At 41.1% G+C, this 27,793-nt stretch overlaps 1 protein-coding gene across 2 annotated transcripts in view; it reads right to left on the reverse strand.

Annotated features, from left to right (window-relative positions):
• Positions 1 to 27,793, reverse strand: part of ctnnd2a (catenin (cadherin-associated protein), delta 2a) — a 245,157-nt gene that overhangs the window by 47,874 nt on the left and 169,490 nt on the right. For both annotated transcript variants that reach the window (XM_030099690.1, XM_030099689.1), the window contains exons 13-15: positions 27,308 to 27,440; positions 17,397 to 17,610; positions 8,538 to 8,724 (exon numbers count right to left, since the gene is read on the reverse strand). In XM_030099690.1, the coding sequence (XP_029955550.1) occupies positions 8,538 to 8,724; positions 17,397 to 17,610; positions 27,308 to 27,440 (534 nt within the window). The remainder of the gene's footprint in view (positions 1 to 8,537; positions 8,725 to 17,396; positions 17,611 to 27,307; positions 27,441 to 27,793) is intronic.

A 27,793-nucleotide genomic window follows, 5' to 3' on the forward strand; every position in this document is an offset into this window, starting at 1 on the left:
CGACTGCAGTGTAATGGCGACACATTAAGCAAAGTTCTCAAATATATCAGTGTCATTAGCCATCACATTATGGCCTTCAGCTACAATACAACTGCGCGCCTGCCCATTCCTGACTTTTATGTTCTTCATATCTTCATATTTATTGACTGGCGTTCAAATATAAAAACTTTTACCTGAGGATAATCCTGCAATGAACTTCCAATCTGCCGCCTGAGTTCCGGAGGTGTGTGAGGGCTGACAGTCATCCAAACAAAGCCAGCAATCAAAAGAATGAGGAAGTCGATTTTTAAAGTTTGGTAACAAGAGTTGAGGATTGTTATTTAAAGGTGAAACGCCGGAAAACAGATTAGAGAGACAATCGCGCCGCGAACAAGGAGACAATGTGATTGTATGAATGAATAAGTTCATCCATCACAGCGGCATAATAAAGTGATCACAGCTGTTTTAGCGCTCCGTGAGACGAGGTCACACATAAATTGTACTGATGAGAAAGAAAGAAAAGAGAGAAGGGGGAAGACACAAGAACTCAATTAAAACTTCACGTTCACGGCTCTCCGCTTCCAGGAGAAGGTCAAGTCATTTTCACCCGCTTTGAATGCTAATGGGCAAACAAGAGCAAGATGGAAACGCCGTTTAGCAGAGACACAATCCTCCGTTGAGTCGATATGAAACAACAGAACATTGAAAGCGCTTCACCTTGGCTAATGTTTAAGCACTGAAGGCAGGAGATGAGTGGGTGAGAAAGGGAACGAGAGAATAGGAAATAGTTTCTGCTTTAGTGTTCAGCCTTGCTAACTTCAGCTGAGATTTCTTCTATTGAGACGATGTTTTTGCTTGTTTTTTTAGTCTGATCATTCTCGTGGGTGTAGAAGGACTTTTGATGCTTGCCTGCACGTATAATACTTATTCCAAAGAAACGTGAGAGGATTAATTATATGTATTTTAATATTTTAAGAGCTAACAGTCTAACTGAAAGGGTTAAAGTGAACCACAATTGTGTTGTGTCTGAAAAGGCAAGTAATGAAACATCTGCACCGCTGCTGTAATCAAGCAGTGTCTCCATGTATTTGTATTTCAGTACTGTTGTCTTTTTTTACTTTTATTTCCAACATTAAAGAAGAAATATCTGTACTTCCTAGTTCTTAACGGCTCCAGACGGGCTCGTTGCTTCCTGCAGCCTCTATTAGGGCGATTCAGAGTTACGGAGAAAGGATCAAAGCATCTGACGATAACGATCATCAACGCTGTGATCAAGTTACAACGGTAAACGGCTGAATGCTGAGATTTTTCTTTATGCATCTGCACTTCAGTGCTTTTTTTTTTTTTTTTTTTAAATCAGTCTTACTGTCTCTGTGTGTGTGTCTGCGTGTGATTTCTGTGCACATGTGCGACTTTGTCTCACGGTTGTGTGAGAAACCATGACAAATTATACCTTTCTGCTCCCCCTTTCCCATCATTTAGGTGTTAAGTGCTCTTTTAAAGAGAAACAAAATATTCACACAATGCCGACTTTCTTGTTTGAGTCAGTTTTCTAACGCCGACAAAAGGGATTCATAAACTGTGATAATCTGTGAACGTAGACATCGCTCGAGAGAGCACGTCAAGAGGACCGTTAAAAAAAAAAAAAGTGCATAGAAGTGTCATCTTTAAGGAATGTGTGAAAACATAAACTCCACTCTGATAACAGTTGGCGGTGTTATTTAGGTGCGTCTGAGCGATGATGACTGAGAAATCCTGTAAATGTACCTGGTAAGCTCTCCTGTTTAACGAGTCCATTCCAGGCTTACACCTATCTGATGTCGCCTCCCGTTAATTCAACTCATCTCATTTAGCCTGCATCATTAAATAATTACCTACGGAACAAAAAGACACAGAACCTGATTAAACATCCTGTAGAGCGCGAGCGGTTGTTGTTGTTGTTGTTGTTGTTGTTGTTGTTGTTGTTGTTGTTGTTTTAGCTGCAGTTAAGTAACAGAGACGTGCCAGGTTTGGGGACCGAGCTGAAAACGTTTTCAAAAAAAAATTCGCCGTACACTCGTGTGAGTAATAGTAACGTTCCCATTAAAGTGCATTATTCAGTCATTTCTGTCTTCATTAAGTGTAATACGCAGCATTTAGCGGGCTCTCTTGGGAAATTTAGGGAGGATTCACGGAGAGAAATGTGGCGGTGTTGTGGCAGGAGTCTGTTTTCCGGGAAACAAATTAAAAACAAATTAGAGAGAAAAAAAAAATATTTGAGTGCTGCTGGGCCAAAAGTCATTAAGAGGAAGGCACCAATATGAATCGTAGTTTGGAACAAAAACAGTAGGGGAACGGCGAGGTCGAGGTGAGAACATTTTAATTGACTTTAGTTCACATAAAACACTTTCATTGGAGTTAATCTAAAATGTATAGGTGGATGCAGAGATCATCCCTTTTATCACAGATATTTTTAGTGAATATACAGAACTTCACCCAACAATTCAAATATTCCGAGAAAAAACCCCCCCAGCACATCGTTATATCTTATTATTCCAACTTAACACTTCAACCAACCTTTAATTATAATGGCTCCATTTAACTGTGGGTGCTTTATGCAACACTTTCATATATTTCTTATGTTTCTTTAACTCAGTTGTCTAATGATGGCATTAAAGGAAGAATAAAATACATATATTTTCCACAAAGCAAAATATCCACAGAGCAATCATACATTCCGAACTCTCAACAGTTTGTTACATGACTTGTGAGACACGCAGAAGAATGATGAGAACATGACAGAGTCTCTGACAGATGGCTCTCTAATTTAACTCAAGAAACAAGTGACAACTGAGTGACTTTGTCTCAAACAGCTGGTGTGTGTCGGCTCTGCACAAGCCTCTGACCGTATGTGTGTGTGTGTGTATGTGTGTGAATGAGGGTGCAGGCATTACAGGGTCATCACCAGATGGCGGACACACACAAAAAACTATAAATATCGATGAAATAAATATGGAGACAAACTCCTCCAACATTGCACGTTTCTATATTCAAAAGAGCTTCAACTATTAAAAGAAAACAACAACAAAGCAACACACTCCAGATGATCTTATCAGTGAAATTTAGCAGCACTTTAGGTGCTTTTACATTCATGAAGATTTTTCCAAGTATGTCATTTAATTCATATTTGAGTAAAATTCAAACCATTTAATTTACTTTCCCACTTTAAAATCATGACTAATTGTTCCTATTGTATTTCTGCAAATTACGTCAATATTCAAACCTTGCCTTTTTATAAACACTTATTATTTTAACATAGAAAAATTCTGTTTTACATTTGTTCATGGATTTTATTGCATATCAGGAAAATGTACTCATTTTGCTAATTATGCTTGGTATTACATTGTAATTTTAGTTTTGCTTGCGAGTAAGATTGAAACAATTTAACAATAGTTATGCTTCATTCCTAATTTTCAGCATTTCCTGCATGATTTTGTCGGTATCAAAAAGGCAACAAGCTGGAAGCGAACCAAATTGTGTGCTTCTGATTAATACACAAACACACACACACACACACACACAGCTCTGAGGCTGCAGGTAGCCTGTGTCTTTCTTGGCAGCGAACCAACATCCTGCGGGGAGTTAAACGGCCTCTGAACGGAGGATATGGAAACCCCCTCAACAGAAGACCTTGTGTCTGGCCTGATAACACGGCACCGAGCCCCAGAACGGCGCTGCGCTGCGAAGTGTTTCTGATTCTCCACCAGTTTCATCGAGAGACCGCGCACGAGCCCAAAAATCGGTTCTGCTGTTACAAATGAATTTTAATTAAGCAAATTTCAAGCGGTCACTGAAACAGCTGCTGTGTAACAGGTTCATTTGATCTTATATGAATGTAGGTCTATGAGGGGCGCCACTGGACCCAGAGGGACGAGGAAAAGCAGTCCAGAAACAGAGCTGTGTTTTTATCTCTCTATCCTTGAAAGTACACAGTGTCTAACTTTGCTTCAGCCTTAATCAGACAATTAAGCATATTTGGTTACTTTTATTATTTTTGTCAAATTAATTCCAAACCAAAAGCGCAAACTTAGTGACGGTCACACAAGAAGCTCACATGAAGATTAAAACAGATGCTGGATTGAATTGTACAAATCTTCCCCATGCAAAACACTTTTGTTTCACTCTTCTCAAAGCTTCTCTTCCTCCCAGTCAGTGCTTCTCGCTGACACTGTTGTCTAAAAATATGAAGTGCAAGCTAAATTGTGACACGATTGTAACATTGTACACAAAAGCGATACATTGATTTTACACACATAAAAACAAAAAAGTTAGGATTAAGGTATTTTTTGTGCATTAAAAACACTTATTGGAATAGCATTCAGAGACGCATGGGATACTGAGAAGATGATAAAAACCAATGAAAAAAATCTAGAAGATTTTTCTTAACTATAGAAACTTGAAGCCATACTGTACATTGTGCTTCAATCAAATTAAATTAAAATTGACAGTAAGTAATTCTATGTCCTATTTTTACTAGAAAAACTGTTGAAGTATCATCAAACAACAATCAGTTGTTGAACTTCTTCATTTCTAAATGATTTGGCATGTTTCTACAAAAGAAAGGTTCATATTTTCATGGTTATATGTGCAAACAGGAAGGATCCTTAAATGCCCACAGCTTGACGAGGAAACATATGGGTCCTTCGGCATCATTGGCTGCTTGGCTCATAACACACTCGCGCGTATCCGCACCCATACACACCCACACAGACACACATTCACACCCTCGGATGCAGCCATAAAGAAAACACCTGATGCCTTCCCACCAGTTCTTATTATCACCGGCTGCAGCTTCAGAGACTGATTCTGTTTGACTCCTTTCCAAATGTGTGAGCGCAGATGTGCACATATAGAAATATCCACCGGTCGACGTGAATATATAAATATTCCCAAGGTGACACGCAGCATGTTCGCATTCAAGCAAACACACATGTCCGCACGCGTAATGACACAAAGAAAGACGGATGGAGTCTCTACCTGCTTTCATGCATGACACAGCCACACGAGCACACACACACACACACACACACACACACACACACACACACACACACACACACACACAGCAAAACGGAAAATGAGGGAGGTGAGAGGTCTGAAATTGAGCTGAGGTACACTGGGACCCGAACACTGTGGTCCTGTGTCACTTTAACCCCTAGAAAAGATAGCGGGAAAGAAAACAACCCTAGAGGGCTGCAGAAACACCTTCATTACCCTGTGTTATTCTCTCCTTCTCATTGTTCTAGAACAAAGGAGTCGGGGTGGGAGCAGAAGGAAGTTGAGACGATTAGATAATCTTCCCAAACTTCCTTTGCTCCCACCCCCTCTTCTTTACCAGCCTTTATAGTTTGATCTGTAACTTCACAGCGTGGATAAAATGCCGTGACAGCCTCATTTATCTCCCCCTGCATCTTTATGTACCTACACACACACACACACACACACACGCACAAAAAAAAAAAAAAAAGCACCGTGAACACATCAATGGGAAAGAAGGAACAGTGACACAAAGATGATGGAAACCTACAAAAGTAAACTTAGCAAAACCTAGTTTGGAAAAATTGAATTAATTTAAGTATTTTTTGGAACAAAACACTATGATGGAATAAAAAAGAATTAAAAATGATCAAATTTCCAATATCTGTGCAGTCTTTGATGGTGGTATGCTGCCTTTGGAATTAACAGCTGGGACTGGCCTTAAGGCTGCATGACGCCAGGTTTGATAAGGTGCTGGATGGTAAAGATATACGATCCTGCCATGTCAAACAATTTCCCTTTCAAGAAGGCTAGACACGCCTTCACAAGACAACAGGAAGGCGATATCTCAGCAGTCATCACTGCGCCAACTCTGTGCGAAGGCAGAACGCATGATTTGTAATAAGTGTTTCAACTCCGCTAGCCTGGGAAAAAAAAAGAAGAAAAAAAATACGCCAAAGAAATTTCAATTAATGTGTTTGCTTTAGATGTTCGCAAATTGTAGCTCCCAGGATACATAGCTCGTTTAACATACAAAACTCATTATCCGTGGAGTATAAGCTTCCACGTCTTCTAACTGCAGATGAGAATAAATTTCACAGATATTACACAGAACAGCAAGTTTGTAATCACAGCTACACATATTCTGTAGTTGTGCAATGAGCACAGTGTCTTTACCTCTGTGTCTATAAAAAAAAAAGCTTTCTAAAAGTGTTTTTCATAAATTTTTCATTGTCTTGGATGTCAATATCCTTTCATATGTAAAGATGTTTCACAAAAAAGAAGGCAAAATATTTTTTTTTTCTCACCAAACAGAATAATGCAAATGCTATTATGCAAAATAGTTTAAAAAATACCAGAGTTATATCAGCACTGCTCTGACTCATCCCAACACAAAACAAGATAATATGTTTTCCCCGCTGTAATATTTATTGCAAATACAAAGTTGTTAGTGGACTAGATTAGATTAGTTCAGGTGTTTGTGATACCGCGTTATTGTGTATAATCATCTTGTCCTGCAGGCCCCCACAGCGAAAAACCAGAAGACAAAAGGCAACAAAGGCTTCGTAATGAAAAAAATTACCCCCATAGTTTACCATCCAAATGCGTATTTATGCAGCACCCCCTCTAACTGCATGCAGGCGACACACCAGGCGCTACAAGCCGTACAAGCCGTAGTTAAAATTTAGAACTGAAATCACAGGTGGTGCACTTGGTAAATTCTCTGAGGTGAAATAAAAACAGTGCACCAAAAGTAATGGAGAGCAGAATGACTTTGCCGCCATTACTTTCTTTGACAATCATGGTGGAGTTACACAGGAATAAAAGAGAGGTGCAGTATGGGTAATAAAGCAAGGCAAATCATGAATGTGATAAGCACCACGATCATCTATCTCTCGTTGCCAACCACTACCAGACGCTCCAACCAGCAGAACAGAAAAAAGCACTTTTTTTTTTTTTTTTTTTTTTTTTAAAGAAAATGAATTATTTTCTGCATCCTGATTGGCAGACAGTGAAGTCTCACTACAGAAGTAACCATCATCTCATTTAAATATCCAAAAACCTTTTAAGATTTTAAAATGGCCAAGACTGTGCAGGTTTGTATTTTCATTTAAAGAATAAAAACAGAAAACAGACTGGAGCTACTGGAGTCTTCACTAAAGTATGTTTAGAATGTTATTGACATTTTAAATATTTGTGTACGCAGCCGAGCCTCTTGCACACAAAGTTATGGGGATGTGCACAAAAACCTACTCGTAACATCTCAGGAGCAGCTTTAAATTTCTGTTGAGAGGCATTCAATAGCTGGAGATAAACCTTGGAAACAGCTTGAGAGAAGCTCTGCAAAGTGAGTGGGGTGAGGTTTAATCCACAGGCTGCTGGTGGTTGATTGAGTTCGCTGTTCAAAGACAGACGGCCAAATGGACGGGAAGCTCTCTCTCTCTCTCTCTCTCTCTCTCTCAACCGTTTCTACCCTCTGTAAGAATTTATGTCCATAGATGAGCAAATATTGTTTATGTGCTCGAGGCACAGGGCTCATTTTCGATGAATAAAAGTCATCAAATAGTCAAACGTCATCTAAAGACAGCTGAACTCAGAATCAACAAGCTATAGTGCTGTCTGATTCATTGTGACAAAGCTGGATTTTGATATAAACATTTTCAAGATTGGACCAAAGACCACACAACAAAGTCTTGGAGACAAACCAGTTGCTGAAATATTTCCAAACCTGACAGAAGCAGACTGGAGGATTACTTGAACTCCAACATACACAACGCGCAGAGAAGGTGAACGTGAAAATCATTTCGAACAACGATGCTTTATACAAGTAAATTTGTCTGGGATTTGTACTTCTAACCTTGTAACCTTTAAAGACGATGATTTTATGGGGGAGACGCAACAAAGAGAGAAGAGTCAACTGTGGAAAAATAGCATTGAGTCCAGTGACTGGAGAGTGTGTTATCCATCCATCCATCCATCCATCCATCCATCCATCCATCCTTCCATCCTTCCATCCTTCCTTCCATTTCAGGTGAGTGGGAAATCTGATTGAACTGAATCCAGTTTGTTGAAGCAAACACTTATTAAAAGACGAGCACAGCTCTCAAAAGATAATTTAAAGCACTCTGCAGAGCTGAAAGTCGTCCTTCATCATTTCGAGCTGTATTGACGACGTATCACTTTATCGGCAACGTGCGCCAAAGGAAAAGTCAAACTCGCGAAGGGCTCCTACAAGTGCAGGAGTGGTTGCCATAGTGACCACTTGCTGAAAGTTTTTGCAAAAGAAAGAGAGCGACAGCTCGAGCGAATCAGCGTAGAACGAGAGAGCGGAAACTATACACTGTTTATCGCTGCGAATGTGAAACATTCAGATTCAAACATCCAAATAATCTGGAAGGAACACAGTGTTCATGTGCACTACTTGAGTAGGTGGAAACAAATATAAGTGTATGAAACAGCATGCTCCTGTCAAGCATGTATGTGTGTGTTAGTGTGTGTGTGTGTGTGTGTGTGTGTGTGTGTGTGTGTGTGTGTGTGTGTACCTGAGGCAGCCTGTAGCGTTGCGCAGCACCTGCGAGGTGTGCAGGTGCAGCTTGCGGTCATCGTGGTGGTTGGGGGAGGAGTCCCAGTTGGAGTGGGGTATGATGACGCTGTTGGTCAGGACGGCCAGGGCGTCCTGGATGATTGGCATCTTCAGCGCGTCGCAGGAGGACAGGTTCCACAGCACGCCTGGAAGAACAAACCTTCATGTTATTTCCATGAAACAGTTTCTGAGGTGAAAATAGTCGAGAACGCAAAACCACAAAAACAGCCTTATATTGTCATTAATTCTACAGTAGATATTCTGAAATAGCAAGGTTTAATTGATGATGACAGACTTTTATTGAGGTGAGAAAGTTTCAAGGTTTAGGTTTTTGTGCATCCTTCAACGGCATGGTTTCCTTGAAGGTTTCTTGAAGTGTTCCATCAAGAATAATTTACTGTTTCTGTAGAATAAAATGGACAATACAGCCCAGCTATCATGGATCGAAATAATCATTCAATTTAATATACTTCATTAACCTCTGAGCTGATTTTTTTTTTTCTTTAGAAGCAAATGGAATAACGAAAATGATTCCATTAAGTGTTCAGAGGTGTCACAAGGACTTTATTGCACGTTGGGAGTCAGCGCAGTTCAAGTGTGTCCTTCTAATTGGATAAAGAAATTAAAACAAACCAAAACTCATAAGGACACTGACCTGAGAGAGACCTTTCTAGAGTACTGCCACATCACAGAAAAGCAAGTTCCTCTCTACTTGAAACACTTTTGAGCGAGCCTCAATACAATAAAATGAAGGACGTCTTAAAGGGGTCAATTTATAAGACTCCAAAAAATGTCTGTTGGAGTCGTCGGTCTTGAGTCTGTCCAACTAAAATCACATTCAAGGTACAATGTCATGCACGTCACACACAAATACACACATTCAAATGAAGTCAATGGAAATCCAGAGATGTACATGTCTGTTTGTACGCATGACAAATGGAAACACGTGGACGGACACGGTACCGCGCGGAGCCAAACGTGCGCTTGTTTCCTGTAACGCTACGAACATGTACAGGCACTCACACACAGACACACACTTTTCCTTCTTGTCAGATGGAATACCAGATGCCTCTTCAGACGGGTGGCAGCGCGAGCCTCGCTGGTCAGCTGTGACACCCTTGATCACTCGCAAAACACACACACACACACACACACATGCTTGCCTGCGCGCGCGGGCTTGTATGAGCATTTCTGCATTGTAAATATGTTAATTAATCTCTGCTGCCTCCACCCAACAAGAGAGGAAAATAAATATGGCGACAAACAAGTGAAATGTGTTGGACAAACAGTGACAGAGATGAAGTGCACAAAACTGAACAAAAAAAAAAAAAAAAAACTAATAAAGGAGAAGAGAGCTGGAGGAGACGAGCGATGATTTAGATGAGAACAGATTGAGACGACAGAGGGAAGACGTGTGATGCATTTTTCATCGAACAAACCATGAAAAGCTGCAGTGTCAAAGGTCACTGCATCTCATGTCAGATTCCAGATGTTGATCCGGTCCCGGATGACAGATGTCATTCATTTGCTCTGTTAGCACACAAGTTAGAACTGCGGGCGCACCTCAAGGCGCACCGCACTCCGTATGCCGAGGGATATGAACACGGAGGCAAGCCTTGTTCGTTAAGTTATCCAATATGCACTCTCATTGATTTGAACAGTGGAATATTTTTAAGATACATATAGCGACAAAGAAATAGTCCAGGAATAAATCCTCCCTCTTTGTGCATGGTTTATATAGACCCAGTCTGTCTTTTGAAATGGCAACAATATTGAAAATCTTCGTGGAACCACCTTTTGACTTGGCGTTAAGGGACCAATAAATACATAAAAAGAAGTAATAAAGTCTTCGGGCAGACCCGCTACAAAGTTCGCTCAACTTTGTGAGCCAGTCAAAATATATAGACGGCAAAGATGGAGATGGTAAATAGGGTCACGGCGGGCAATGTCACCAGCACTGGATATAAATCAAGCTTCCCTGAATCATGCCACACACACTGCTGTAGAGGCATTGTTGGAAAGAGATGGAAAAGGACACGGGAATAAAAAAAAAAAAATGTATGAGTCAAAGATTTATCAACAAAAAAAGGTTAAACAGCTGAAAAGTCAAAACTGAAGTTAAAGGAAAAAGGACAACGTGACAAGGCAAGAAGCGCCTTTCTTATTTTAAAAACAAAAAACAGCTTTAAGAAAAGACATCTCCACACACTGGAATGTAAGGAACTAAACAATTAAAAAAAAATAAATCAAAAACATCAAATAATATCTATTCTAAGTTTGTAAAACATGATGGATGCATAAACAGAAATAAAAACAAATGTATTTGTTAAGTTAAAAAGCAAAGAATCAAGTATGAGGCAGACAATAAAAGATGAGCAGCATGTGGATGTGACTGAGGGTATGAGAGACCGAGCTGCAGAGGACAAGAAGAGGAGGGTGATAATAACGTGATGACCTTGTATGCTGTTGGCAGCAATCAAGTGCTTGTACCGAGGCTGTACATGTGAGTGTCTGTGTGCGAGCGTGGCAACATTTGCTTTCACTTTCACTAATCGGCCTCTTGTTTCACATCTCCAGTCTCTCCGCTCGTACGGGTTCCTTTCTAAACAGAGACGACTAAAAACATTAAGCTAGAAACACCCACAAAAACACAAACAGGCCTTGTGGGCACCCCCTAATGTAAAGGAATATCGAGGGAAACCACTTCATATGGAAACCCGAGAGCTTTTAAACATCTCTCTGTCTGTGTCTATTTCTGGATTAGTGAGTGTCGCTGGTTCACAACTACAACCACATTGAAATGGTGCTGAATCTGATGAAGGATGTGATAGTTGGCTCACATAAAAAAAAAAAAAACAAAACACAGGTTTGCTTCTTTAACCTGGATCTAGGAGATAATAGGAAGAAACACATGATGAGGATGAGAGAGTTTGGGGTTGGAGTGTTAATTTCATTTTAAAGACACATAAAAGAAGAAGGTAAAACACAGGAGTAGACTGTTCAGCTTTTCTAGGGCAAGGACAATGTGACACACACACACACACACACACACACACACACACACACACACACACACACACACACACACACACACACACACACACACACACACACACACACACACGTCCCTGCTCTAGAAACATAGATCTGCAATGCTTCGCTAAGCCTAGTACCTTTATGGGTATAGCATGAGGTGACCAGTAGACAATGACATCATACTAGAATGTGTGTGTGTGTGTGTGTGTGTGTGTGTTCTCCCTCTCTCCCTCCTTTCCCTTTATCTCCCTCCTCTCCCTCCTCTGACTCCTTCCCTTCAGACATTTGACAGACAGTTTCCTAGGAGCCGGGCGGTTTGGGGAAAAGGGGAGATGATTGCATGAATTCATGAATAAATGAGTGTGTGACATGCAAGGGGAGAGTGAGACCTGTTAGGCCTCAAGTGGCGATGTTTTATTAAACAGCCTTCATCTGTGTGGCTCAGTGTGAATTAGTTAGCCGCTGGGTCAGAACCCGGTGATGAGCAGAGCCACAGACGACAAATTACACAGCCAATGTGTCTACAAAAATCTGTTGAATGAGGGGAAAAATACCTGAATTCGGATAACATTTCAGGTGACAGCAGGTTAACAATTGCTGACTTAACCCCAGGCGATATAACTTTGACTCCGGCAGTTGGGGTTTGTTGAAAACATTTGTCAGCACAAGGTAAAGTCCTGCATTGTGGATAAAAACTGCCGCTGCCAGAACTCCAGGTTGCATTCCTTGCTCGGTTTGTGGCTAACATCAGCTCCCACCAGCAGGAAAGCGTTGGTCGCAAACGAGCTGCTGTTTTTAGAGTGTTCTGCTTTCAGAGTCAGTCCGGTTCAAAAAGCAAAAAGCATCAAATATCACACCGGACAAAGGTCATGAGATGCTTATTAAGAGGAGACATGAAAAAAGTTTGTGCAAAATCTTCAAAAAAAAAAAAAAAAAAAACTGTTGCTGCCTGTGTGGCATTTTTAGAATAAGTGAAAATATCGAGAGAGCATGAGACTCCCGCTCTAAATATTTCATATATTGAGATACAAACTTGTGTGGAAAAGCGCTCTGCTGGATCGTGTATGACATGTGCCAACTTAAATTTCTCACCTTACAGTAATTGAGAAATGAGACATCGCATGTCTGTTTTAGGTGCAAAAGTTGATTTAAAGCATTTATTCTTACTACAGACACAGTCTGAAACACGACAGTGTGTGACACAACTGTGAATTTAGAGTTAACACATGACAGACAGAAGTGACAGTTCTGCTTCACTTAGGCTGCATCGTATATTTATTTGTTGTGATTTGTCTCATCTGCTGGTTCAGTAGCTTTAATCACTGTGCAGAGGAGTATCCCCTCCGATAACATGCAGCGAATCCCATCCTGTCCTTGTATTTAAGTTTGTTTTTTTAGCCACTTGGCCAAACTCTGATAATTACCAAGGCTAAGCAAGTTGAACAAAAAAAAAAAAAGTAGATAATTACTTCTACACACAATGTCCGATTGTTAACAGAATATGAATTCTTCCTGTAATTACTGCAATTTGTTCTTGGTTGCCTCCGGTCTGTGGCATTAACACTAGTCTGTGAAGATATGATGGATTTTGGTGAAGTGGTGCAGAAATTAGTGTTTCTTTGTTGATGGTAAATGATCTCTGTTGTTTTGAATATTAGCCATTTTCTATTGTTGTCCTGAAGGTTTTTTTTTTCACTGGCGTGATGATGTTTTCGGAAATAAGAATAACCTGGTGTAGAAATGCTTATAACATAACTTAAAAAAAGTTTTTTGAGCAACGTTTCCCTCAGTAGTTGCTTCTCAGCTGTAGAGTCAGTTTGGAGCAGGCGGCGGCGGCGGCGGCGGCTACGGTCCGCTGCATCAAGGTGAATAAGGATAGCATCTCCTATTGACACCCAAAGCCTCCACATCGACCGGACTTTGACAGACAGGCCCGGAAGCCTTGACTTCTTCCTATCTACCTCACGCGGAGACCCAGGAAGCCAATAAAGCTGGTCTAAATTTAAACTTCACAACCAACTGGGAGATAGGATAAATTGTGGAGGCAAGGTTCCTCCGGTCACAAAAGAAACAAAACAAACCAAAAAAAAAAAAAAAAAAAAAGAAGAAGGAGGAAGAAAGAAAAAAGAATCCCACACCCTGGCTTGTTTCTTTAGACCTAAACACAGAGAAGAGGGAGGTGTTTTGATGGGGCTGACAACACTGACACACTTACGAAGAAGCTGATTTGTTGTGACTCAAATGCAAGCACTTCCTTGGTTGTGAACTGTGTCTGCCACTGTCATGTGAGAGTGCGCCACTGCCTGTCACGAGCCCCCAGCAGTCACTGCCATTGGTTCCTCTCAGATCATTTAGCCCTGGGGAGGGAGGGAACGTCAGGCCGAGAGGAACATGATAAAGTCAGGTCTGAGGTCCAATCCCTTCATACGACACAGGAGGAAGAAACATGACAAAATTCAGAGTTTTCTAAAACACACTGAATCTGTGTCTTTTTGTGTTTGATTTGGTGAATTGTCCAGGACGTACCTGACCTTCAGCCATATCCAGATGGGAATGGCTCCTCGAGCCAATGCCTAAATGACTGTGCTTAGCTCACGACAGAAATCACTTCAACTACAAATCTAATTGAATTACTAAGTAATTTTTGGAACTGTTGAGTGCTGCGTTCCAGTGCCAGCAGGGTGCTCTACAAAGCAAATTAAGACACACTTTAAAATACGATTGTGCCGGCACGGCAGCAATTAAAGTATGGATTTCAATGCAAAAGAACGACGGTGAACAGAGTCTCGCGTGGCAGCGAACTGCTCTGCAAGCGGCAGGCGAAACGCAGCCCGAGAAGGGCGAAAACTCGACGAGCTGGGGAAAAAAGAGAGGGGAGGATAGAATTTCACAGCGTGTCAGTGTGAGTCGACTATTTATGAAAGTCAGCGCTCAACATATGATACAGCCTGACTTGCGGTGTGTTTAATTCACTTGTTAATCTGCTTACATACCAAACACAGACCCACACACCCCGTCTCGGAGCTGTGTTTCCTAATCTCTGGCTCTCTGCAGCGTTTTAGTTCTACTCTCCGATGTGGCAGGCTGTCAGGAGGCCCAGTCTCGGAGCTGCCTTCTCTGACACGTGCACTTCAGCGTCGTGTATATTGTATTGCACTCTCTACAACATTAGTCATTTTGGTACGGCTTCACATTTAACTTGCAAATAAAGTTAGGAAAAATATTTCCTTCCTGGCTTAGGTTCTTCGGCACCGTTCTCCAGTGGGCTGCTGCAAATATCTGAGGGCTTCGCAGAGGGAGACGCCGAGCCCCGTGCTGGCTCAGTGGCTGTCATTGTTGTGATCTTCAGGCTCCACTTCTCCTGAGAGAGCGGGAGGCTGATGGGGACGCACGAGTGTGAGCATGCGTGAACGTGCACGAACGAGAAAGAAGCTCGTCCCACCGAGGAACGGCGGGGTCAGGAGTCAAACTGAACGTGAGGAGGCCCCGCAGGACTTAACTCATTATACCGTGTGAACGCACGCAGGTGCAGCGTCTGGCTTTGTGCGCCGGTTTGAGTCTGTTTGTCTATGAGTAAAATGCTGCACCTGCTCTGAAACGTCCGTTCTCTTGTGTGAGATTGTTCGTGTCTTACTTATCTTGACACAAGCGAGATTTTACAAACAAACAAACACATGTGAGCCATAGTATTAAAATTAATTATGGATGTAGTGGGGAAAAAGGGACATTTAATGAATATGATATTTATGAGATGCATTTTAGCACTTTAACATCTTACACTGTGGCTAGACCTGACATGAAATGAAGAGAATACCCATTTCCAATTATTTCACACTTTAATCTCCCCCTGCTGTGTCTAGTATTGCTGTGTTATACTGCTTTGTTTACTGTTTGGCTTGCTAATCCAAATTGAGGCTGCATGTTCATTAATATGCATTTCCCCTATTTTTTTTTTTTTTTTTAAAGAAAAGCAAAATAATTTACAAAGGTAAAATATAGATGAAATAAATATAAGTGTGAATAATTTTTGCCACTGTTGACTAGCCATTGAAAAAAAATTAATATATATGCACATATGTATGTATTATATATATAAAAAAAACTACTTTTTGAAATTAATATAAATTTATCAAGTAAAATTGAAAATAAAAGTGTTTGTTTGCACAAAATCCACAAAAACGTACAGAGTTCCCGGGGGTTTTACCACAGGGCACCGCTCCCCTGTCATGCAGCTGTAGCCCTTAAGGTACAGTGATCGACTTCTGACAGTATATCACAGTTTTCCTACTTAATGCAAGCTCAGTCTGATTCAACCGTCCGAGATATTGAATACGACCCGCTGAATTTCATTACTATCAGAAATAGTAAGCGTTGCAGGCTCAAACCCTGTGGCACATGTGCACAGTTCACGCGCGGAGACGTGCTGCACTGCGCTCATCAATAATGCCTGTCCTGAGGCTGGAGAAACAATGTCAGACCGGGAAATAACTGTAGCTGAATATTGAGATTACACATTTATTGGGCGATATGGATTTGCATATACGTGTTCACATACCCCTGGAAAAAAATACATCAGGAAAAAAAAAATAGATACAATTATATTAACTCATGTCTTGTGTGTATGCGAGGTTGTGTAGGTGTTAAAAATTAATATATACATCGTTCGCTTACACACATTTGTGAGTGTGCACCGGTGTGGAGTAAGTGTGAACGTGCACTGAATGCTCATGGCTTCGAGGTCAAAATGAGATTGACCAGCGACTGCACAATTTGGTTTTGAATAAGAAGCAAAAAAACAAATATTTCTATGATTACACAAAACGGCCAACGCAAGAAGAAAAATACCATCAATCTTCTGCTGGAACACAACTTCCCCATTTAACCATGAAAACAAGAGGACATGCAACAAAACACCTTGAAGGATAAATCATGTTCATCACCAACACTGCGCTGCCTCCTCTGCATTTTTTCATGCAGTCATGCCTTTAAGTCCCATTAGTCTGTTGAGCAGATGGAATATTAAATATCATTCAGGTGGAATGTTAAGTTGTTTGGCATCCGGAGGAGGTTGAGATGAACAGCCTTGGCTTTTCTGCAAAGTGAATAGTAACCTTCCCTGGCAGCGTCCATTTAGTAAAAAGTTGAATCTATAAAAATCTCAAAGAGTAAAGTCGCCCAATTCAAACATTTAAAGAGACTGGTGAATGCCAAATATTACTAGAATATGCAGTCGGTGTTTTATGTAGGAGTGCCCATGTTTCTCTGGAAATTGTGCGCGAGAGTCCTTTATGTTTGTGTGTGTAATTTGGTGAGTCATTGCTGGAGTACTGGAAAATTAAATATTTTGAATTTACCACATCAGCGTAATTAAAATGAGTCAGTACAGTAATCAGTCACACAGAAGTCTACCAAGTCTCTAAATATGAGGGATAACCCCAATTAGATAAACAACAGAAACAAATAAGAAAAAAAAAAATTATTATTTTTTTGAGCTGTGTGAATAAAATCCTCAAATATACTCAGACTGTGAGTCAGTGTGTAATAGAGGGAGCAGTTTGGCAGCAAATTTTTGTATTTCCACAAGTCAGATTGTATTCATAAATAATCAGGGGAATTATGTGTACGCACACACACACACACACACACACACACACACACACACTCACACACACAGAAATACCATTATAACCTCTCCTGAGGCCGTACAGGCATCGAGTGAGGCTGAAAAATACCTGATATTTATGCTCGGGCTTGAAGCAGAAGTTAGTCATGGGCAGTTTACCTGTGACCAGCTCTCTGATTTCCACATCGCCGGTCTTCCTCAGCAGGCGAACCAAGGCGGGAATCCCCCCGCAGTTCTTCAGGGTCACTTTGTTCTCGTCGTTGGCCTTGCCGTACACCAGGTTCCTCAAGGCTCCACAGGCGCTGCGGTGAACCTCGCTCATCCTGTGGTCCAGCAGGTCCACCAGCAGCTGGATGCCTCCCTGTCTGCGAATCTGAAAGCCACGGATATCAAATAAGCGTAAGATCGCTTGTGAAATCCATTTAAAATGCACAAAATGTGGTCAACAAAAACTCTCAGCCTCAATAAGTAATCAGCGTCACACACTCATTTGATGCGCACTCACGCACAAACACTTCAAAAAGTCTCTATTATCCTCCAACGCTGAACCAGAAGTAAAGCTCATTATTGCTATTAGAAATCACGGTCATGGTCAATAGTTGGGTTTTTTTTTTTGCATGCAGACAGTTTTTGTCTGTATTGTATGAGTGAATATGTTGGATTGTGTGCGTGTGTGTGTGTGTGTGTGCAGCCACTATCTGTCAGTCCTGCCAATCAGATTAACAACCCAATGTAGGCTAATTAAACAAAGTGTGACACGGCTAATGACTGTGGCTTTTACAAAAATGACACTTAATTATGCTGATGAGGGAAGGAAAAGAGCTTACAATCTCACTAAAGTACAGTACTTTTCTGTGTATCTCTCATGTTTTTGTGTGTAGCACTTTCTCCAGTGCTGCTTCAGAAAGGTTCAACATTTAAAAGATTTAAAACTGCAGCAGCTTTTGTATCTATAAAAGAAACGACTATCTTTAAACACGCCAAGTATTTACAGCACGGTTGTAAATTCCCACATCGAACAATCAACCACATCATTAATTTGAAACTGAAATAAAATATTGATATACAGCTGCATATTATAAATGGAGATAAACACATTGTGAATTTAAAATGAATGTTTAGCTTTGCCATAAAGGATCATTTTTACTATACAGTGACAGTTCGTCTCCAACACGAGTTCGAGATAAAACTCTCAAGGCAAATCCACACAATATTGTTCAGTGTATAAACTTTAGATGCTCACATTTTACAGTGCGGTCTGCCATCAGGGATAATGATAGACTGTGCTTAAACGGCTCAGTAAAAGCCATTCATCAGTCTCCGCATCTGTCAATCATCAGGTTTATTTCATATTTGCGAGCATCTCAAGCATCCATCCATCTTCTATACCACTTTATGCAACTCTGACCCGGCAGAGGCAAGCAGGAGACAACACACACGTGCACCAGTGGTGAAGCTAATCAAACTGAAGCACGTGTTTTTGGACAGTGGTAGTTAACAAAAAAAAAAAAAAAGGAAAGTATGACAATGAAAACAAAAGTATATGCATACAATCTTTGATATTGATCTACTTGAGAGACTTATATGACATAAATGAAAGCAAATATATTTTGATATTCCAAAAAAAACTCACAAAAAATGCTGAAAAGTCTGTAAATAAGTTTGGACTGTCCAAAAGATGGTGATGAAGGATATGTGTACTGCCACAAAATTGCAGCCACAGGAGGGTAAAAGCAAATAAATTGTGACTAGTTGTTTTAGCCTTATAGCTGACTGAGTAAATATACACACAGACAACAAGCATACACACAGCGAGTGGGGAAAAAAAATAAAACCCAAAACAAAACAAAGCAGGCCAATCAGTGTCAGATTTATGATTATAGCTTGATTCTTGGAGAGGATGAGGCAGTCAGGACTATTAGCCCAGTGGAGATCACAATGAGGGTGTTCTGGCGTTACACATAAAGCCTCTTCCCCCCACTGTGCAGCACATATTGCCTTCTCCCAGTGCTGGTGCTTTCTAAGCCCTCCCACATCTCCTCTCCACCGCAGGGATCTTCGTCGGCCTGAGGGGCCAAACAGCTTCCGACAGGGTCGGTCCAATCGGCTGAGGTGTAGCAACAATAATGACGAGAAACTGGAAATTGTAATCAAATGATAAAGCAACTAATGCGGGAGGGGGCTGACACAACTGCAGCAGCAAAGTTACTCAGTTTTTCACAGTTAACTGTGTATTCAGACTTCCTTTATTGTTCTGGCGTTGTATTCTGCAGTTACTTTAGGTGATTCTGTAAATGTGCAACACCACATGAATGGACTTGAACACACGGATGAGTTGACGGAGAAAAAAGTCCCCTGAATCGACCGCGAGACCTTTTCTGTGGTCTTTTTTGACACTTGCTGTTCAGTCTTCTGTGTAATCCTCACACTTCTGACATGACTATGTGGAAAAAAAAAAAAAAAAAGGTTTTTCAGGTGAAAAGTGCAAAGCAAGTTCTATCCTTCACATTTAGGAGGAAGAGAGGGTGAACGAAGGTGAAAGCGGACAGAAGCGGGGAATTGGCTGTAGGTGCTTTACGGCATAGTAGGAGTTTATCAAGCAAAATGACTTTGCTGATCCATTCAATTAAAACGGATTAAGGGATGGAAAAAAAAAAAATGGAGAGCCGACTTTACTTGATTGGCCAAAGAATTTCCTCAACACAATTTATCCTCCAGTACCTCTGCTCCTCACCTCAGTCCCATCGGCTCCCCTCGGCTTCTCCCGAGCCGGTCCCTGCACCTCTCCCCTCCACCTCTTTATGTTTATGTCACAGTTAATCTGTTATCCCATGAAAGTCGTAGTCCTATTACTTTGTATTGCCTCTGAGCTACCTACACGGCTTGCCAATACCTCCGCGCCTATTCCGCTATTCCATGTAAAGAAGATTAGAGGCGCAGATTGATTTGTCTTTGTCTCCCGTTGTTCCGCGGCGGCCACGGCTATTGGTAACCCATAGCGACAGTATTGCCGTGGTAACAGTTAACAGCGGTGACAGCTGGGATTGTGGGAATCAGAGGTGCTGCCGGTGTTACGCCGAGTTCTGCACGACTGCCGAGAATTGCAGCCCCCTCACGGCGCAGGCGGCGCACACCGCCGAGCTCCTGCATGTAAATATACTCAACTTTAATATTGACAGGTTAAATAAAACAGATCTAACTGAAGCGTGTGCCACACCGCTTGACTCTTAGATGTTCATAATTATTGAAACTGGGAGGGTGGGGGGGGGGACACTTTTTTTTTCAAATCTACTCTGATGAAGTCCAGTAGATAGTAATTAAGTATGTGTAACATATTCTGATATTCTGATACTTTGAAATTCAGATAAATGAAATAGAAGGGTACATGTTGATAACTCCAGATCCTGGCCAGAAAAAAAAAAGCATCCCTTCCTTTTATCCAAGTACAAACATGTTGGGATTAAAATACTGACACATTTTATTTAACCGTCTTTAAATCCGTCAGTGTAAAACGGATGGACGAGACTGAACAGTCCTAATTAATATCTATTATCTTTCTCTACATATTGAACTGTCTTACCGAAATTTGGCGTGACACCAGCTGGCAGAGCGGCACATGGGTGACACATACCTGGGACGCTCAACAAGCCTGCTTGAGTCACCGCACACGAAACATCAACACTAATCAGCGGCGCTCCGCTGACGGTTTCCCGGTTTGCATATGTGCAAACAGAGCGGCGATACGTCGGGCCCTCAACCTTTCATGCACACGCCCCCCCCCCCCCCCCCCCCCCCCCCCCCCCCCCCCCCCCCACACACACACACACACACACACACACACACACACACACACACAGTCAAACACACATTTGTTTCTAACTCTTAGCCTAGGGCTAACTGCATTTTGGAGCCTTTCAACCTTCGGCTAATTGAGTTCTTGGCCCTGGGCTAACACTTTTCTCCTGAGTGCTCTAAACTGGGCTGAACAAAGCATTAACCTGTGGACACTTAATATTGTGCAGAGGCAAGGACACAGCTAATTCTCACGGTTGTCAACAGTAACGTGCTCTGTGGTGAAAAACCTCCACGTCATAGAGTATTCAATGGATGTTTTACGACGTTGTGTCAAGCTTGGATGAGAGGAAACTCAAACTGGAACAAGAGTTGTGGATATGTCACTAAACAACCCTTCACGCTGCAATAAAACTTTATGTTCGAGATTCCCTGAATACCTCTAAGAAAGCCTCCGGACACCATCTCTACTCCCTGAATTTCCAAAAGATTACAGTGAAGCCAACTGCTGGTGGACACAATGACTCTCACAAACATATCAAATTAAAGGCTCTTACTACAGAAGCAATGGTCAGTTCAAATCTGCTTTATAATGTAGAGATTATCTTAATATTTAATGCTTTTTTTTAACTTTGCAAATGAAAATGTGAAAACTTAAGGCAAACTCTTAGGCCTCACTGGTGTCAACAAAAGAAGGAATGTTTCAATTATGAACCACTACGAATGCAGCACTTACATGATTGGTGAAGAGGAAACAACTTCAACAGTCTCACAATGGTTCAAAGTTATCAGGTAAGTGTGCAGTGTGCAAAGAAGGACGAAAACCCACACCCGCCACAATTTCCTTTGGATTCTCACCTTTCATGCTGATGTCTGCCGAACAGTTAATTTGCAGGTTTTTGCACAGTTCGTGGCTCGAAAATGTAAAACTAGAATCCCCCCATAGGCTCTCTCTGAAGAAAAACCGTCAGAAAAATGTGGGACTATACTTAATTCTAACGAGAGCCATAAAATCTGATCCACTATAATTCAAGCAGTAATGCTGTAATGAATCTCAAACGTCATAAAAAGGATTGCGAGATGCAGAGATGGAGGTAGCTGATATTAAAACAGTGTGGGAGAAGCGTTTTGTGATGAATTGCCTCAAACAGATATGTTTAACAAAGGGAGGGGTGGCGAGAGGTGGCGAGGGGTGGGGGCCTCAGGGAGAGGGACGACAGGAGGGCACGTTCCTCCCCCTTCAACCGGTCCGTTGGATAAATGGATATCGACAGGGCTGCTGCCGAAAATGAATTACTGATGTAACTGAACTTTAGTTTGACTGTGTGTGTGTGTGTGTGTGTGTGTGTGTGTGTGTGTGCATGTGCATGCGCACGCTTGTTATGGCTTGCCTAAAGGGAATGTATGAGCTGCCATGTCAGCGTGGCTGACTGCAGTACATATAACAGGTGCACGCATGTGTGAAGTGTATTGGGAGAGGTGTGTGTGTGTGTGTGTGTGTGTGTGCGCGCGCGCGCGCACATGTGCACGTATATGAGCTATGAATGATGCTAAAGATGAATTTGCCAATCTGTCTCTGTGGGCTCGGCTGTTAGCGGACCCCCATCTGCCGCGCCTCACAAACACGAGCGCACACGTGCACGTATGCACACGCACGCTGACGCTTACATTCTCTCCAGCTCTTTCTGTGTTTCTCACGTGACAGAACCATATGCGAGGGCAACAAAAACACAAGTGCGCGCACATGACCTTAGATTAACATCATCTTGCTATGACACACACACACACACACACACCTCACCTGTTCACACTCATCCACCTTCCTGACACCTCCCAAAACCTCAGAAAGATTTTTCTTACATGATCCAAGAAAATAATGAGTAGTATTTTTCCTCCTTTTATTTTTGTCTCCACGTCACTTTCGTTCCCTTTTGATGTCTGTCCTTTTGTCCACTTGTCTTTCTCTCTCCAGCTCTCTTTCTGTTCCTTCCCGTCTCCCTCTCTTTTCTCCTACAGAGCGTCTCTTTAGCAATGAATAGCAGCCCTGCTGTGGCTGTATTTGGCTGCACAATATGTGCCGTGCCATCTGCGTCTGTCTGGTTGACTAAAAATAAGTGAAAAGTCTTTTGATCAATGCTCATAATAAATTGTTATCTCCTCTCATAATCTGCGTTAATGAGAAGGCTCTTCTCATACAGGCTCGGATTCTCCGCTCTTATTTTGCCAGTGTAAGAATCATCTTTTTTTCCTTAATTTGTTTTAATCTCATTATTCAATGCTTTTTTTGGGGGATGGTTCAAAGTATTTATCTGGGTTTCAACGATGCATTGATAAAAGCATTGAACCATGTGATCCACATTTTCTTGTTCAAAACAATGAGGAGGGTTTAAAGAGCAGGTGAAAAAATGTATATCCACAATGAATGTAATGATATGAGGCAGACAAAAAGCTAAGGTAAGACCATCATAAGTGTCTTGATTACAATTGCTTATTGTGGCTCACAGACTTGTTTCTATGCTAGCAATAAAAAATAAACATTACAAACATCACTCAATATCCAGTATTCAACATAATTCACTACTTCTATTCCCCTCCATTTCTCCAGAAAATCCCAACCTGGCTCTACATCACAGGATGTTATTAGATGTAATCATTCTGGGAAGACATGTGACGTGAACAAAGACTCAGGGTGACTATTATCAAGTAATATCTCAGTTTCCTGCCACATTTTTTAAAATTACCATCATTTTACTTGATTTAACGGTGATTACTATTTTATAAAAGTAGCTGTCGAGTTTTTGAAAAAAAGACGAATCTCATTTTGAAATGGGAGGCACTGGTTAGCACAGACGAAATACATCACAAAGCCGACTGTTTGTGTGTTTAATGGAGACTTTTTTGGAATAACTGCTGTGAAACAAAGAAGGAATCATGAGTCTGCAGAACCTGTATTGTGTGAGCCCTTCTAAAGCAAATGTATGAAACATGTTTATCACGCAGCCACTGAAGCTCGATAAAGCTTCCTGCTGTTCGGTTGGGATTCTCGGTGCTACCCCCAGTGGACACATTAGGAACAGCAGTTGTCCTCAGTTATTCCACACCGCAAGGTCACTTCATGGCCCGTGTTTAACTCTCCTGTGGGTTGTGTGTTGGCCCACAGGCTGTATGTTTGACACTCATGTCCCACAGGAAACCCATTTCTATGCAGAGAACATCTTCTCTAAGAAAGCAGCCTGGGTGAAAGAAAATAATATGCATCGGCTGCTATATATAATATTATATAATCTTTTATGACATCTGTTTAGCTATGAATCCCTGGGTAGTTTGTCTGTCACCTTAGCTGAGAATGTAATGCATATTCAACTACTGCTACTGGGGAGTTTTTAAAACAGTCAGTCCTTGAGATTAATGCACGCATGCATGCACACACACAAACACACACACACACACACATGCATGCACAGCACCAGTTTGACATTCACACAGCAAAATTTAAAACTGATAGCAGGGTGACATACCAGAAATACTGGTGCAGGCAACAGATATTTCCACATGATGAAAATAATAAACCTAGCTGGGTAAATACCTCGTTGTTTCTGAAGGAAATTAAAATCCTCACCACTCGATTACAATCAAAATAGCAAATTCTAATAAAAAACAGACGCAACTAAGCATTAGATAAAACTAAATAAAGTTCTGAAGTTAAATACACACAAAAAACCCAACGTATTGTCAATGCATGTACGCATGGTATGGTCAAAAACACTGTTGTCACCCTTCAGAAGCCACTATGAGGTAACAGGAAGGATGTAGACCACAGCAAAACAAATCTAACCAAGAAAACCAATTAAAAAAAAAAAAGAAACATACACCAAGGAAACCATCTAAAAAAATAAAAAAATAAATAAATAAATAGTGATCACAATGTTTTGCATTTTTGAATAATTTAAATTTGTACATCAAGTAACTGAGGAATATTAGTCTGGATAAAATGGGTATAAAAGATAAATATGGGAGTAGATTGCAATCAGCGCTTCTGTCGACATTAAAATGTCGCTAAGAGCACAAGGACGCCGCTTTTGTGTTTCTCTTGGATGAAGCGAAACATGAATCGACACTGAAATATTACAGAAATCCATCAAGTGAAGAAATTACAGGCGGAGAGCAGATCACTTAAGAACTGATACATGTAGATAGATTGAAGTTGGACTAATCCCTGAACACCTGCGGGTCTTTCATCTAAAGATTAATGCAAAGTGTTTGGATCGTTCACGGCATAGTGATTCCAGGTCTAATGCACACTGCTGTCCTTGCATACATAAGTATGTTTCCAAGCATCTGTGTGGAAACAAGCGAAAACTATTCATGCAGAAATCTTAAACTCTCAAAACTGAACTGAAAGGGAAAATGCTGCACAAACCTTGAAGATGAACCAAGATTCTTAAAAGGTTTTCTGAACAAAAAAGATATTTTGATTACATTTAGCTGAAGTTCGAAGACAGAAATGAAGACTCGCTAATGAAGCCGTAAAATATTTATTTTGTTCAAAAACTTATTTAAATCAGTTTCAAATTTAATTTCAATTAAGACAGCTAAATAAAAAAAGATCTGAGAGGAAATCATGCGAGCATAGTGAGGCTCCCTAAATTACTCCTCGTCATTAAGATGACAGTAGAAGCTCACAGATTTACAATCTTCGTGTGAAAATGCATATAAAAAATATATAAGAAAACTGAGAAATTGAATCAATTTTCAAGGTGCGATGTGAAGACGCGATACTCTATAAAGGTACCATCTCGATGAATAATAGTAAAAAGAAGTAAACAGAAAAGGTTTCATGACATCCCCATCAGCTAAAACAAATTACTCTCTCAAACGGTTCTGCATTATCTTCCTTCCCAATCAGAAGTTCACTTTCAAGCAAATTAATATTTCATATCGGACACAGAGATCATCAGTCATTGTGCTGTTTCTGTTTTTATTAAAGGCACTTCTTATTTCAAAGCATCATATTAGAACTGCTGCGTTATTGTCATGTAAATTCTGCAGATGTGAATATGAAAATGGCAGAGAGGCTTCCTTCATATATGAACATATGTGCTTTTAACTGATTTCATCAGAAAGTGTCCAATTTGGTTGACTGGTGCGTCATTATGTGTAAATAGTGCTTCGAGGGGTGTTCGGCTCGGGGAGAGACAATCAAACTGAGCGATGAGGGCACGTCAAATCGTCCCCCGTCAACGCACAGTAGTTATTTTCTCCATTGCTGAACACCGCCATTCAGGCAATAATTACATCCATTACAGAAGACCTGAACACTCAGGTTTCTTTCAGAGGAGCAGGGGGAGTGGAATCAACCCTGATGTTTTGGGAAGTGTGATTGCATTTTTGGTGTTTGTATATGTGTGTCTACGTGTGGGTGTGAGTAAGTGGGTCAATTTGAATGAAAATTAGTTTTCTTCATGTTTACATGTTTAATTGGGTCTCATTTTGCAGATAGTAAATATTCATTTCTCAGTTTGGTTTTGTTTATTTTTCATTTTCCATATTGAACTAGTAGAACGGTATTTCATGCCCGTTTGCATAGGTGCATATAAATTCGGCGTGCACTCCATTGTGCTTGTGTGCGGATGCGTATGACAGCAACGTGCTGCCATTTTTCAATGAGGTGGCAGTAACTGCTATTGACTGTCTCTCCTGTAGTTAATTTGATAAGGGGGGGAAAAAAACGCCAATGCCCTCCCTTGCATGTACTAGTAAATTGGTTCTGAGGCAGTGTAGGATGGCCACCGGTGCATGTGTGTGTATTTGTGTGTGTGCAGGACAGGTGGGGATCTACAGGTCTTGATATGAGTGCATCTGCACATGCCACAGCCTTTGTTTTCGAGTGGCACTGGCTTTATTAAAGGGTTTATTAGAGAGCTTCAGAGAGCTCCCCTGCAAAATTGCTTTTGCAGAAAAAAAAAACATGCCGCTTTGGGACTAATTGGGCTTTATTGTCTCTATAGATTCAATTCAGCAGGAAGCACAGCTTGAGGATGGAGATTGCATCAAGTTTTATCATGCAAAGCCTCAGCGTGGAACTCGTTAGTTAATGCATTATTTCTGAAACGCTTCCCTATGTGTAATTTTGACAGCAGCTTGTGGAACAGTATTCATTTATGCACTGATACGCACATTTGGATTTTATTATCATGGTTACAATCATTCCCTTCTCTGCAGCACTAACCTTTATCAAATAAACTGTACACAACATAAAAATATACAAATGCACAAACCTCAGCTTTGATCTTGTTGTCTCCGAAGCAGAGATGCTGTAGGTAGGCTGCGGCGTTGGACTGCACCGATGGGAACTGGTGCTGCAACATCTGGATCACCTCTGGCAGCTCCGGATCTCTCCACCCAAATTCTCTGCGGACAGACAAGCAGACAGGAGACACTTTGATTCCTTCAGCGTGTGAACAAAAGCATCTTTGCTCACATGCGAGCGAATACCTCAAAGCAGGCCAATAAAATCAGACTCACTTTCTATGAAACAGTAAAATCATTGACTTGTTCACATTGCAGCAAACTGAGAGAAAGACCGGCGGTATGAAAAGAAAAGGCGATCTGAAGTAAGGACGGAGATTTAAATGTCAAAAGGACACTCCTGTTCTTTTCTCTATGGAAAAAAAACAAAAAAAACATCTTCTTATTTGTGATAGCTTTGCAAGCTAAACAACACAGTGGGACAGAAATGATGCAAATCGCTCACTGAATGGCCA

The sequence above is a fragment of the Salarias fasciatus genome, chromosome 9 (assembly GCF_902148845.1).
Source record: "Salarias fasciatus chromosome 9, fSalaFa1.1, whole genome shotgun sequence".
Lineage (NCBI taxonomy): Eukaryota > Metazoa > Chordata > Actinopteri > Blenniiformes > Blenniidae > Salarias > Salarias fasciatus.